Consider the following 16,010-nt stretch of genomic DNA (forward strand, 5'->3'; position numbering starts at 1 on the left):
TAGAAGGGAGGAATTCTTTCCATGCACCCATCTTACATACAGGAACCCTAACTGGTTTGTGATCCAGGCTTGGCTTCCAGAGTAGGGTCTAGATGTCCATCTCTAATTGTTCTCACTAATAAGACTCTACTTGGGGGGACAGAAATTCTGCTTGTAGTCATCTGGGTAACTGTCTTTTATGCAGTTCCAGACTCCCTCAGGGCCGTCTGAGCCGAGATCTAAACTGGTTGGGGAGGAAGTCCATTGGCCCTGGATTCAACTGAGGTTTTCCAACCTACCCTTCCAGTAATAGAGCTGATAATTGACCGCCACTAGTCTATTTCTTGAATCTATTTCTCAATTTGTTCCGCACTGAGAGTGAGGGGGTAGATGGGTATGATTTGTCAGCCCCCTTAATCTTCAACAGTGAGAACTGCACATGCAACGGAAACCTCAACAAATTGTGGAGAGTTTGAATTAGGGAACTGGCCTGATGACAGATTATTTGGGAAAGTTATGTTGTAATTTCTCAGTTCTTATAGTCAACCAAGTGTTACCAAGTAGACAAGCAGGTTCTCAATCCTGGCTGTATATCAGAATCACCCGGAAATGTTTTAGAATATTCTGATGCCTTGGGCCCATTCCCAGATGTTCTGATTTAATGCATCTGGGGGTAGAGTCTGGACATAGGCTTAAAAACACTCTAGGTGAGTCTAAAGTGCAGCTAAGCTTGGGAATCACTAAAATAAAGAAGCTGCTGAAACCTCCTTATTATTAATAGATCAGTGTTTCACAAAGTACAGTGTTTATAACACAAGGGGTGTGTGAGTAGGCTGAGATAGCAGTAACAATGAAGCAGATTGTGAAAAAAATTTCTCCCTTTCTATTTTGCTATTAATTCTTCCGATTAGGTTAAAGAAAAGTCTCAATATGGTGGTAGTAGGCCCTTAACACCTATCTTTTGTTTTTTTAACAAAAAGAGAGTAGATGGCAGTTTCCGACAATTATGTAAGGTAAGAATTATTGACAGTCTTTGATCTTTTTCTTTAATGGTGTCTATCTATTTACGGCAGGTGATACTGGTTTTCGCTTATGGTAGTGATATAAAGTTTTCTTTGAAAAGAATCTCTATCTAAGAAAAGGAAACCCTCAAACACTGTTGGTGGGAAAGTAAATTTGTGCAGCCACTGTTGAAAACACTACAGAGGTTTCTCAAAAAAAACTAAAAATATAACTACCAAACAAACCAGCAATTCCACTCTTGGGTATACATCCAAAAAACCCCAAAATGCCTATTCAAAAAGATACATGCACCCCAATGTTCATAGCAGCATTATTTACCATAGCCAAGATATGGAAGTGTCCATCAACAGATGAATGGATAAAGAAGCTATGTATGAATATATAACTATATATATATACACACACACATGTATATATATATATATATATGTATATATATATATGCACACACACACACATTGGAACATTACTCAGCCATAAAAAAGAATGAAAATCTGCCATTTGCAACAACATGGATGGACTTGGAGGGTATTATGCTAAGTGAAATATGCCAGACAGAGAAAGACAAATACTTATGGTATCACTCATATGTGGAATCTAAAATATAAAACAAACTAATGAATATAACAAGAAGGAAGCAGACTCACAGATATAGAGAACAAACTAGTGGCTACCAGTGGGGAGAGGGAAGAGGGGAGGGGTGATATAGGGGTAGGGAAATAAGAGGTACAAACTATTATGTATAAAATAAGCTACAAGAATACAACACAATATGACTACAACACAGGGAATATAGACAATACTTTATAATAACGATAAATGGAGTATAACCTTTAAAAATTGTGAATCACTATGTTGTACACCTGTAACTTAAATAATATTGCACATCAACTATACTTCACTAAAAAAAAAAGCATCTCCATCTTGGGTGAACACTAGAATCATCTGAGGAGCTTTAGAAAATACTGCTATCTGGATCTCATCTTGGGATTGGGATTTTCAAAAGCTTGCCAAGTGTGTAAAACCACTGTTTTAAAGTGCAGCAGTGCAGTGCTTCCCAAACTTTAATATGTGTGTGAATCACCTGGGGATCTTATTAAAATTCCGATTCAGCAGGCTGGGTGGGGTCTGTGATTCCACATTTCTTACAAACTCCCAGGGGATGACCATGCAATGCTCCTGTTAGGTGGAGGAGCAAGGACAGTGAATTTTGTTTCTGTAAGAAATCGTATTTTAAATGGTTTCATAAAGCAAATAATGCTGTCCCAATTCCTTTTTTTAATGAAAAGGGGGAGCAAAATCTGAATCTTCATACATAAAATCTTAACAGATATTACCTTTCTTGCTCAAGTCAAATTCATGGCCAAATGGCTTCAGCACCTTGGACAGAAGCACAGGCAATTTTTTTTTTTTTTTTTTAAGGACCAGTGCCTAAACTAGAGAAGGACCAAGATTTGAAATCTGCATACAAAAGCATCTGCAAAACAATGACATCGAAAATATTACTGCGGGTTGTGCGGGAAAGTTTTAAAAAGTATATACCTTTTTAATGCCCTACCTGCTAGTAGAGTCTACATTATTTCATCTACAATCTTGTGGGGCTGATACTCTACTCTGGCTGATTTCATTAGACACATGAATTGGGTCATGAAATAGGACCATTTAATATTATGACCTGATGATTTCTGAATCCTCATTACTGGAATTAGAGGATGACTTTAGCCTAAATATCAACCTTGGATACTGAAAAGGCGAATGGGAACAAGCTGCTAATTCAGGAGAGTGTTAGGATGTCCAGGACAATGTGTCAAAGTGGCCTGATGAAGTGGCTCATGGAACCAGACGGGACTGGGCTTAAAAAACAATTCATAAGTTACTCACTGTGACCTTGAACAAGCTTAATTTAATTCCCATGAGACAGTTTTCTCATCTGAAAAATGGAGGTGACAGCATTTTAAGAGTTATGATGATTAAATGAGGTAAGAAGATCACATCAGTTTCTCACTTAAAATTCTCCATTGCCTTACCACCAAATTCCTTACCAGGGTCCACAAAGCTGTACATGATTTTGCTCCTGCCCACCCCTCCTTGTCTTGTTCAATACCATTCTCTGCTGGGTCACTGTGCTTCAGCAGTACTAGTCTTCTGTTTTTTCCTTGAGTACTCAAAATTATTCCCATTTCAAGGCCTCTGTCCTTTTTTCCCCTTAGCCTGGAATGTTCTTTATATGACTGTTTCCTTTTAATTTGGATTCCAGTTCTGTTACCTTCTCAAAAAGGCCTTCCCTGACTAACTTGTCTGTTCTTCTTTCCACCTGACCCTAGTCACTTACTATTATTTATTTCCTAGAACTTATCACTACCTGAAATTATTTTATTGGCTTCTTTGTGTATTGTCTCTCCTACTAGGGCAGGGGCCCTATCTGTCTTGTTCACTGAATCTGTCTTGAATCACTATGCCTAGAATGGATCTTGGCACATAGTGTATTTAAACACATATTAGTCAAATAAATCAATGACCATGGGAGTGCTGGGACACATGGTTGTTAAATGAGTGCCCACTCTCTTGGTGCTCTTTATTTCCATTCCTAGACATATTCAAGTTGATAGTCTAGTCATTGGAGATGCTGAAGATTAATAAAAGACATTTCTAATGATGAAGATTAGAAAGCAAGCTTGTAAAGGTCTATAACATATATTTCCTGTAATGTGCTAGGAAATCATTGGAAATTGGACCTACCAACATCTAGGTTGTATAATCTTGGGCAAAGGGATCTCTTGGGCCTTAGCTTTCTTTCTTTTTGATATTTGAGTGAAATAATCTCTAAGATTCTCTCCAGCATCCTATGATAGTAAAATAAGAATCTACCTTTTGCTGGTTGTTCTGTAATCACTTCCTATCTCACTTCACCCTTGATTTTTCACTGCTTTGTGCCTTGGGATCTGGCCACTATGGACTGCATCACCTGCACTCTCTTCCTCGCTGACTTCTCTTTGAGCCTGGCCAGTGGAGGCATCAGCTTGATAGCAGAGGGAAGGAAGAAAGAGGTTGGGGTACCCCTTCCTTCCTCTCTGGCATCATATCTCCGGCAGCGGTGTGGCACCTGCTTGCTGGAAGGCCCCTTCTCCAAAGCACATCTTACTTTGAGCTGCAGTAACAGCTATTTCCTCCCGTTGCCCCATCAGGCATAGGGAGGTAAGGCTTCCTATTGTTTCTAGTTCCTGGGTGCCTCAATAGCTCTTGTTGTTTCCCTTATTCTTGCTCAGATCATTATTTAATAGTCTCTTGGTTAAAGTCTTTTTATTGAAATCATCTGAGTGAAATTTGCTTCCCTCCAAGACTCTGATTGATATACAATCCATTTGGAAATATATCCAGAGAAGCAGATTCTAAGGGCTCCCATGGAAAACCATTTGTGGATTTAATAGACGTCACTGTGAAGATTTCTTCTTTGGTTTGATCTGGATCCCTTATACTGCAGTTTATGTCTCATTCCTTCTTGTTCTATCTCTGGTGGAGAGAAATATCATGTTACCGCCATTCACTAGGTAACAAAGCTCCACAGACATGGTAACTCCTCATGCAGAGTTGGTGAGACGGCATCTCTCTTCCCCGTAGCCCTGTTTTGCTCCTTTTTAATCAGAAAAGTTTTCTTTTTCTTTTTCTGGCATGACAGTGACACATTCTTTCAATAAACCCAGGAAATTCACTGTGTCTATTTATCCCATAGACACAAACCTCTTATCCCCCTTGTTGTGCCTGGCAAGTACTCAGACTAATTGCACACCCTCACAGAGGCTGAGCCATCACATTTAGCCAATAAATGTAATAAAAGGATTATTATTTAAAAGTTCAACCTCCATCAACTCACTTTTATCCTGCCTCCCTGAGTTGGTGAACAAAATTAATGAGAACAGTGTGGCCATGCTTACCAGCTTCTGTTTGCAACCTTCTTATCAAAATCTTTGCTTTTCTGTACTTCCCTCTCAACTTGTAAGTTACTTTCATGCTTCAAGTTGATGCAAAGATAGATTACGGCAATAGTTTGTAGGTGGCTGTCAGAATTGACAGTGGTTTGTGTGGGAAATGCATAGCTAGTTTGGGAGCTGTGGTTAGGATTCCTGTTAGAGTCAATTAAAAACAAAAATTATAACTCACAGGTAAAGGTCAAATCAAGTGTTTTAATTATGATGCTGTTATACTATATCTCATGCTTGGATGACCTGGGTTTGAAGAGTTGGAAAACTATGTAATATAACCAACTCTAAAAAGGGCACAAAAATAATGTGAACTCCTGGAGGGATGCATCAGAATCTTTCAGAGACACAATGAGGTAGAGTGGAAAGGATGAAGTGTTAGGTGACTTGGGTTCTACTCTGGACAAAATCATTAAAGTCTTTGGGCCTAGCATCCTCACCTGTAAGAGGATGTACAATTGGAGGCTCTTTTTAGCTCTACTATTAATAATCACCACCCCATGAAGTACGTACTGGAATTACTATTAGCCCTATTTTATGGAGAGGAAATTGAGACTCAGAAAGATTGAAAACATTGCCCAAGGCCACACAGCTAGAAAGTGGCAGAGCCTGCAAAGTTATAGCTGACAATAACTCACTCCAAACTTTGGTGTCCTGACCTTGAGAGTGTCTATTTACCTTTCAGGCACCTGGGAAAAGTTGACTTTTACACCACTTTCTACATGAGGACAATCTTTCAGAGATCTTCAAGGACTTGTTCAAGGTCAAACATCTAGTACACTGTGGAGCTAGGACATGAACTTGTGATTGTCTGACTTCAAAGCCCAAGCTCTCAGCCATTATGCTAGATTTCCACTTATGATAACAGCCACCACAGTCTCGAAGATGCATAGCTGATGTAGTCAGAAAAGAATTCAGATTTATAACCAGTAAGCTACCTAATTTAGGATTATAGGAAGCAGAGTTCAGTGGCGGGGCAGGTGGGACTCAGGTCTCGTTCTAGCACCAGCACAAAGCATAAGGAAGATGCTTATTTAAAAATTTTAATCAGAGTTCTGACATTGCTTGAGGATATATGCATCTACCAAACACCAAGTGTGCACCATATTAGAATTTATTATAATACAAACAAGTCCAAACACAATATATCTAATTAAGAAAATATGAACATCTACTATTTTTCTATGGTAACATTTTATTCCATTCTTTGAACTGGAATAGCCAACACTAGAGTCTCTTATTAACTTCAGATAGGCCCCCAGTTTGGACCAGTAGGCACCAATTGTGCAAAGTAACCTTTTCTAATTGCAGAGTGTTTGCAAAATGAAACTTCATTCCTTCTCATGGTCTGTTTTTTATGGTTTGTCTGTCATCCTCCTTATTTCCTTCCCATTAGACAGTTCAGTCCTTGAGTTGTTCAATAAAAAGATACAGTGTGTACATGTGTAGTATCACTGCATGTCCAACCAAGGACACAAATCATACAAGAGGAATGCTAGTTAACAGTCTTTGAAAGAGGCATCACAAAAACCTGATATAAGGCAATTGCTTAAGTGCCATCAACAGCAGCTGTTTACGTGACAGGCTTCAAAATTCAAGGCTTTATTTCTAAAACTGGCCTGAAAGAAAAGGCTTAAAAGTTTGTTTTTTTCTTTAAAAAAACTTTTAATTTTTGTCCACAATTATTACTATAAATAAGAATAAATTAAAAGTCCTTAGATTATCTGAAATAAACTTTAGGAGATATGTATCAACCTAAGCCAACAGGCATTTGTATGCATTTTAACCAGAAGACAACACCTCACTGGGCTGCCTTCAAAAATCAGACCTCTTTTAAACATTACTGTATCAAAATATAAAATACAGTCAGAAGGAAGAGTGATCACAATACTACTTGGTACAGCCTCTGTTGTTAAGAGAAGTAATAAACGAGTGTATGAGGAAAACATTCCAAATGCACACCCAGTTTTTACTTTTTAAGCATCAATAATTAATTGTTACATACAACTAAAAACGTGGAGCAGAGAGCATTGAGATCCACATACATATTTTTCATCTTACATACATTCTCAAAAAGGAATTGCTTAACCTTTATAGATATTGCACTGTGACTCATTCATGTATAGTTCAAACTAGCATTTTTCAGAGCTATGTGTTTAAAAATAAATAATTAAATAAATATTTATATATATTAGGTGTAGGTAGCCTTTGGTCAATGTTCATTCACAAGGGGGTGTGGTGGAGTCACATCATACACACATTTAATGAACAGATGCCTGACTACACATGCTTGGCCAAAAAGAAACAGAGAGAAATGCAACTTAAGGGGAAATCTGCGGGGAAATCTGGCCACTCTTCCACTAGATGTGCACATGCCCTGGGGAGAGTGTGACCTGGGAGATACGAATCTGCTTGTCCCTCAGTCAAACAACTTCCATGAACCTCTTCTAGTGGGAGCATCTTGCTGCACCAGTGTGATCCTAATGTTCTTGGATACATTAGAGTCATACCATATGGTCCCTAAATGCAAGCCAACTCCGTCTTGTCTTCAACAGAAGAAACAGCAAACTGTTCCAATGCTGGAAAAAAAACTTAGCTAAGTTTTTAAGGGGTAGAATATGGTCTCCAACATGGCTCCTTCCTGAGAACTTTGCAGAAATAACTTTGGCTCTGCCAGATTTTTGATGAGACTCTACTGCAATCATTGAAAAGGAGTAGGAATTAGGATCATCAGGATGAACGTGACCTAAAGTTGTATTGAATTAGTGTTGAGGACATTGGTTGAAGTTTAGGGATTGTGTGGCGTCGGAGCCTTTTCTACCCTGCTCATTTATTGCAAGTTCCCTTTAAAAAGGTAGACATGTCTTCCAATTTAGGGACAAAAGTGCAGTAAAAATTCAGCCTGAGGAACCAAGTGTTCCAGGTGAACTGTCTGCTTTTTGTTGGGTCAACAAAAATATCATATAATTCCAAAATCATTTTGGAAGACTTCTCCTAGAACAGGGATAAGTTCAAATACTGGGAATCTGGGAGAGAAGTCTTTAAAAAAAATGTAACTGAGAAAAACTCCAGCATGGATTTTTCTTTCAAAACACATCACGGGGTACATAGGAACCTAATGTAATCAAGTCTGTGCATGTGCACACATGAGTGGTAGTTCCCAGGGAAGCCTCTATTAATTACACCCTAGAACTGTTCTTGCCTTGGACAGACAAGAGCAGAATAAATAAAGTCATGTTTTATTATTTTGCAAAGGATCTGGGTTAAATAGCATCACCAAAAACTGGCACCACCCTTTTGAGCCATGTGCATCAAAGGGCAGACATGCAGACAACATGCGTACCTTTCCACTGCCATTTGCGGCCGAATGGCAACGCCAGCTGGGCAGTGGGACAGAGCTGAGAATGTCTCCCTTCACACCTGGAGAGCTACAGTTCCTGACCCTCAAAAATTAAACCCAGTTCCAAAGTCACTTCAAATAAAACAGTTTGGTGATGGCTTCAGCAAGCAAGGAGGCAGGGTTGGCAACTCTACACATAAAGGCTTCTCCAGGAAGCTTGCGTGGCACTGCAACAAGAAGCTATTTGAGTAAGGAGACCGTACACAGCTGACACAAGGATGGATGGAAACAATGGCAAGAGTGGGCTTATTTTTTTTGTTTTTCTGGGCTCAAGAACTCCTCCTATATCCCCACACACCAGGCAGGGTCTTTGTTTTGGAGGAGCTGGTTAAAACCTATACACAATGGCAAATAGAAAGGCTGCATCTTAGACCCCAGGTCAGAGTGTCGTGGTTATGTTGGTTAGGAGCCTTTTCACAGAAGCTCTGACCAGAGTTTGAGCAAGATCCAATCCTCCCCTGCGCCCACAATCTCATTCTACAGATAGGGGTGCCAGGGCCACTTCAAGACCAAAACCCTCACTAGGACAAAGGGCACCTTGGACAATTCCCAAATTGGTCAGCATCGTTAGCTGCTGGTAACAGCACAGGGAAATGATGGATGACCTCACCTCTTGGAAGAAGAGCGTGGGCTCAGCTATGTGCTACTGTGGCTTGATGTGTCACATAAATGAGCAGTTTCCAGTGACTGTGGATGGTGCCAAGGCTAAGCCATAGACTATTTCTCTATTGTGTGTCCTTACAGGCCACAGGATAATGACACAACCTCCAATGACATCTTCAAACTGGTAGGAACTTTTGCTGTCAGCATGACTTGGTAGAAATGAACGCATAAATGAAAACAAGATTCATGCTTTTCTTTCTTCTCCTCCATCTTTCCTCATCTACCAGTCTGAGAGTTGCTCAATCTGTGGAGACAGGAAATCAGGTTAGCACTCTTAAGGAGAGCTGTTCAGCCAGAGGATGGGCCACATTCCCATCTGGAAATGGATTACTCAGAGACACTAGGTGCCAAACCTCTGAGGTCATGGGGATACCTTTATAGGTTTTCCATTTTTGTCGTACTGGTACACCAGCATCTTGATACAGTGTGAGTTGGCCGGCGAGATCCAAGGGCTACTTGTTATGGAAAAGTTATGGTTGGTGTAGAACTGTATCGGTTGCTTCTGGCACTTGAAGAAGGCCTTGAGGGTAGCAGCCGCCATTTTACGGAACCGCTTGCTGATGAAGCAATAGAGGAAGAAGTTGATGGCCGTGTTCAGAAGGGCCAGCATGTTGGCAATGTCGGACATAACGTGCATCAGCCAGCGGTTCTGGATGGGCGCCCCATAGAGGTGGTAGAGGATCATGATGATACGTGGGGCCCAGAGTGTGGCAAAGATGGAGGTAATGGTAAACAAGATGGCAGTGGTTTTCCCTGTGGAGTAGCCACGGAGGCGAAAATTGCTCTTCCGCCTGAGCTTGTATACAATGATTGAGTTCAAGATGAAGAAGATGGAACAGGGCACCAAGTACACAGTGAAGCAGTGAATCCAGATAAGGACATGATGCACGGAGGTGCTGATGTAGTCTTCAGTCCAGATGTTGGGCCACCAGTAGTAGGGGATGCTGGTCAGGAAGCAGGTGACATAAACACTTACAATGACTTTCCGGGTGCGGGCTGGGTAGGAGACCGTGTGGTACTTGAGTGGGTGGCAGACCGCAATATACCGGTCAATGGTTAATGGAACAGTAATCCAAATTGAGGTGTGGATGGATGAGAATTCCAGCACTTCTATGATCTTGTCGGGAACCTGAGGCATCTGCATGTTCAAGATGAAATCTTCCAACAGGAAGTCCACGAACACAATGAAAAAGAGGACCAAGATGTCAGCAGCGGCAAGTGCCAAGAGATAGTTATAGGAGGACTTCTGTCTCCTAGCCACCAGCTGAGAGAGGATGATCACGGTTAGGATATTTGCTGTGGAGAGAAGAGAATCTGGTTTATGTCTGAAGCAAGATGGCTTTATTGGCTACTAGGGGCCCCTAGGCATAGTGTATTAGGCACTCCCGCAGAAATCAAAGGGGCTGAACCCATGTTCTTGAGGGACAATCTCTGCACTGCAATTGCACCTCATACAAACATCTGGATACTATTTTGACAAAGTTTCAAGTTCACATTGTACTTAATTTGTCCCTCACACAGTCATGACTGTGGTGCTGCCATTGTCCTCACTTCAGAAATGAAACTGGGTCTCAGAGAACTTAAGGAACTCAGAGCCAAAGAGTTAGCCGTTCATGGTGACAGGGACCAAAGCCAGATCCTCTAATCCCCAATCCTGTGCTCTTTCTTTTGTCTGACTGCATGGAGAATATGGGGCTGCGATGGCATTTCCTGTTTCCCGTGCTCAAGTAGGACATTGGACTATTCAACCTCTTAAGAACCTTTAGAACTTGGATTTTAAGACCTTTCTTTTTTTTTTTTTTTTAATTTAATTTATTTATTTAGTTATTTATGGCTGTGTTGGGTCTTCGTTTCTGTGCAAGGACTTTCTCCAGTTGCGGTGAGCGAGGGCCACTCTTCATCGTGGTGCGCGGGCCTCTCACTATCGCGGCCTCTCTTGTTGCGGAGCACAGGCTCCAGATGCACAGGCTCAGTAGTTGTGGCTCACTTTCTTTTATGCAGAACCTGCCACTCTACATGCCGCTTTTTTTCACACAACAAGTTGCTTTTGAGACCTGTTTTTTTTGATACACGTAGATCTATTTCACTCATCTTAACAACTATAGAGCAATTCCATTAATAAACTTACTGTAATTTATTTATTCATATACACATAGACATATTTATACATATACACACATATGTCTATATATGTCTATATGTATATATACGCATATTATGTAGACATATACATCTAGCTGTCTATATATATATATATATATATATATATATATATATATATATATACACATATACTATATAGACATCGATGTGTGTTTGTATATATACATTTAAATTGGTTTCAGGATTTTGCTGTTATAAACTGCTATAGTTAATACCTTGATATGACTCTCCATGAGAAGCAGCTATGTGTCAGAGTTTCTCTCAGGTAGTATATACATATGTAGAAGGGTGTTTATTATGTTTTAGAATATGTGCATCTTCATCTTTACCAGATATGGCTGAATTGCTCTGTAAAGTGGTTTTACTAATCTGCACTCCTAACAGTAGAGTATGAGAGTTCCAGTTGTTCCATAACCTCTCAATACTTGGCACTGTCAGGTTTTTTTGTTTGTTTATTTGTTTAAGTCTGTGCTGTCCTTGTTCTTGCTCAAAGCACTTTGAAATAACATTTTGAAGTGGTGGAGAGTTAAGGTACCAATTATATTAATTATCCAGTATTCATTCCCAGTGGTTTAGAGCATTCAATACCCATGCTTTAAACCACTCGGCAATATCAATACTTCTAAGTGGGGGTGGGGTTACCATGTGGGTATGTTACACCCTGCACAATAAAGAAAAATTATGAGTAAATTTTACTTTAAGTCAATACCTAAGAAAAGAGGTCCATTAAAGCAAAATTCTTTATATTATTAATTCTGAAATTTCAAAAGTTTACTTATGCATTCAACAGTGTTTTCCCATACCTACTATGAGCTATGTCCTGGAAGGAGATATTGAACAAAATAGACATGGTCCATCTTAACTTCATGGAGCCTAGAGTTTACTATGCAAGAAAAGCATCAACTGAAGAATCACAGAAGAAAATGTGTAACTGGAAGCTCTAGTAAGTGCTATTAGTGATCAGAAGAATCTTTACTGAGGAAGTGATGTCCAAGTTGAAGTTTGGAGACCCAGTAGGAGGTAAATAGGCAAAAAAGGTGGTTGGAGAAAGTGTTTCAAGCAAAGGCAACAGCATGTGCAAAGGCCCTGAGGTGGCGAAAGCATGAAGAGTTGAGTTTATTAAGGCAAGGAATACTCATACTGATTTCTACTTGCTTTGTATACATTTTTGCACTTCATAGCTCTCTCTTATTAAACAGCCTGTTGAAAAGTGTTCGAAAATGTCTTATTCATTTAGAAATCCTTTCAAAAAACATCTAGCATCTTCCTTCTGTGTACATGGGCCCAAGATGGATACAAATTGGTATTGTAGACATTCAGAGTCTCCATTCGGAGAGTGTAGAAACAGCATGCAAGGGGCTGAGTATTAAAGAGACAAGCAAGAATACACACAGTGATACAAGAGCCACAGGTTCATAGGTACAGAATGAAGGGCAAAGGCTTTGGAGGAGGTTATGGGTCAAAATTTAGGCTACTCCGACCTGACAGTCAAGAGTTTCATGGAACTCAAGCTGTAAAACCAGGTCTGATGCTTTCCCATCAAGCCAAGAGCATCAGGGCACAGTGATTTAGAATGTGGAGTTTGGGGCCAGGCTGCCTGGGGTTCAGTCCCGGCTCTATTATTTATTGACTCTTTGGCTTTCGGCAAATTTATTCAGTCCTGCTGTGCCTTAGTTTCCTTTTTTATAAAATAGGTTTAATAGGGTTATTCTGAGGATTAAGTGAGATAATTTTTATAAAGTGGTTAGAACAGTATCTGGCATGTGGTAAATTCTCAGTGAATGTTAGTTCTTGACTGAGAATCCACTCATTCAACAATTATTAACGGAGCATTTACTATGTGTCAGGCACAGTATGAGGTGCTGGAGATGCAGGAATTAACAAAATGGACAAGTTCCCTTTTATCATGGGGCTTATAGTATAGTGGGTGAGAGAGACAACGCATAAATACAAAAATGTACCACAGAATTTCAGATAGCGATGCTATACAGAATAAAACCTGTATGAGGGATGAGACAAATTGTTGGGGGGTGTTGTTTTTTAGATTGGACATTTGAGTACAATTAAGGATGAGGAGAGGGGATCTGCCATAAAAAGATCCGTGAGAAAAGAACTCTAAGCCTCTAAGCAGGGGGAATGGCAAGTGCAAAGGCTCTGAGGTAGGAAAGAACTTGGTATTCAGGGAACTGAAAGAAGGACTCTCATCAGTCCTATTATCATCCCTGTTTTACAGGGGAGGAAACTGAGGCTTGGATTTTTAGGTTATCTGTCCATAGCCACAAACTGAGTAAGTGGGAGAGCCTGAAGTTGACTCCAGCTCTCTCTGACTTTATGGCATATCAAGTTCCACTTTGTTTCCAGCCGGAGGAAAGTGATTCCTGTTCTCTCAGTTGCCCCTGACTTAGAAAAGTGCCATCATTTCTCAGAACCTCTTTTTTCCATTCATTAAACAATGCCCACACACTCTCTCATGTCCCTGATCTGCTCCCCAGCTTATAAGGGGGGTAGGAATGAATAAATGCTGGGGTCTCCCCAGAAAAAAATGTTATACAGTCATCCTTTAGTATCTGCAGGGATTGGTTCCAGGACCCTCCTGTGATACAAAAATCTGCGGATGCTCAAGTCCCTTAAATAAAATTGTAGAGTACAGATGGCTCTCTGTCTCCGTGGATTCCGCATCCACGGATACAGAGGGCTGACTGTATATATTCTGCAGAGAGTCACTTTTCACCACCATCTCTTACTTCCTCATCGAACCCTGTTTGTAATGTGGTGCTAAAAATTTTCCATATCCAAACTCTTCAAAAATATTCCATCCCCACCTAATTAATGTTTTAAGTCAGGTAAGTCATCAACTCCAAATTAAATTTCCAGCTATTCATATTTGACATTTCCTTAAGTTTCTAGTAATTGTGTCTCTCGAGAAACTAACGCGCAGACATTGAGTTTCCCATTTCTTTCGTGCAGGTCGGTTTGCTCCCAAGGCAATATCAAGAACACTTAGAACATCCTTGGCATGAGAGAGATGTGTGAGCCACAGAGACCCAGAGGGGAATGGAACAATGCCTGTGTATTGATTTTCTGAAAAAGAAATGAGAAGGTAGAATTTTCAACTCTCAAGGTTGGCATTTGCTATAATTCCCCACATTGAAAAATCCTGTCGTTTCCACCGTGATAGTTCTTTCCCCAAAGAAAAGGAGTGGTGTTGACAGGGTCTGTGTGTATTTATAAAGGATGAATAAGCTAAGAAACCCAAATCATCACCACCTGAAATTCCATTTCTCAGCTTTTTTCTCAAATTAACAGGCCCAAGAATCTGTTGTGTGGAAAACCAACCAATCCCATCCAAGCAAGTCCGCGTGAACTTCACGATCAAAATGTCAATGCTTCTAAAAAGCAAATCTTTTCTGTCAATGGTGTCTTTGGACAGGTTTAAGCTCCTGGGTAAAATAAAGCCCATGTTTTGTGAGTGCAAAGCTTCTTGTTATTATATTCTTGGGGGAATTCAATTCCTATACTTTGCAGCTTACCATGCTCAAACTTGAGAGGATTTAGGGAGTAGCTAAAAGATCAACACAGGTTGGGCTGTCCGACCCCACCACTGGACGGTTGACTGGCGCAGAGGGAAAGGGTCAAGGTCTTCCAGAGGTATTTTCTGTGTCTGTGAGGACTAAGAAGTTCCTGCAGATTCCTTGGAAGAGCCCTGACTGGGAGTTCTGAGTTTATATCTCTTAATTCTGCTACATTTCTTGGTTTTTGTGTTTTTTTTTTTTGGTCTTTAAAAATTATTTTTTCAATTACAAAAGTAAAATATACCTGTAAAAATTAAACATTATATCAGTGTATAATAATATTGTTAGCTCACTTTTATTGAGCATTTACTTCTAAGCATCTTACACACATTTAATTTCATTTAATTTTTACAACCACCCTATGAGGTTGGAACAATTATCTGAGAGCATCGAGGCTTAGAGAGGTTATAAGTAACTTGTTTGAGGTCACAGAGCAAGCGAGTGGTGAGCCAAGACATTAAGCCAGGCTTTTTGTCTCCTGAGTTTGTACATGTAACTATTACATTAGACACTGGAAAGTGAAAGTCTGTCCGAATCCCATTTTCTAGAGATATTATGGTATCTAGTCTTTTAGACGGTCCCCAGTGAACCATACCTCCTGGTATTCATGCCTTTGTGTAGTCTCCTCCCCTTGAATTGGAGCTTGTCCGGTGATTCACTTTTTAAAAAAAAAAAAAAATTTATTTTACTTTTGGCTGCATTGGGTCTTTGTTGCTGCGCACGGGCTTTCTCTAGTTACAGTGAGCAGGGGCTGCTCTTCGTTGCGGTGCGCGGGCTTCTCATTGCGGTGACTTCTCTGGTGGCTTCTCTTGTTGCAGACAACGGGCTCTAGGCATGAGGGCTTCAGTAGCTGTGGTACGCGGGCTTGGTAGTTGTGGTACATGGGCTCAGTTGCTCCGCGGAATGTGGGATCTTCCCAGACCAGGGCTCGAACCCGTGTCCCCTACATTAGCAGGCAGATTCTTAACCACTGCGTCACCAGGGAAGTCCCTGTGATTCATTTTCAACCAATAGACTATTGTGGGAGTGACACTGCATGACAGGTTGTAAGTGGGACTTTTGAATACCTGCTTTGGGATGCTGCATCTTGGAGCCCAGCTGTGAGAAGGCCAAGCCACATGGAGATGTCGTGTGTAGGGACTCTGGTTGAAAGCCCCAGGCGAGCTCGTAGCCGACAGCCAACATCAACTGTCTGTCATGTGAGTGAGCGCTCTTGGATGCCCAGCCCCATGG

The 16,010-nt window shown here is 40.5% G+C and overlaps 1 protein-coding gene across 1 annotated transcript in view; it reads right to left on the reverse strand.

Annotated features, from left to right (window-relative positions):
• Positions 1-9,403: 9,403 nt before the first annotated feature.
• The window catches only part of GPR139 (G protein-coupled receptor 139), a 37,566-nt gene continuing 30,959 nt past the window's right edge, over positions 9,404-16,010 (reverse strand). The window contains exon 2 of the mRNA XM_068525098.1: positions 9,404-10,338. Coding sequence (XP_068381199.1) covers positions 9,404-10,338 — 935 coding nt within the window. The remainder of the gene's footprint in view (positions 10,339-16,010) is intronic.

This window comes from Eschrichtius robustus, chromosome 16 (assembly GCF_028021215.1).
Source record: "Eschrichtius robustus isolate mEscRob2 chromosome 16, mEscRob2.pri, whole genome shotgun sequence".
Lineage (NCBI taxonomy): Eukaryota > Metazoa > Chordata > Mammalia > Artiodactyla > Eschrichtiidae > Eschrichtius > Eschrichtius robustus.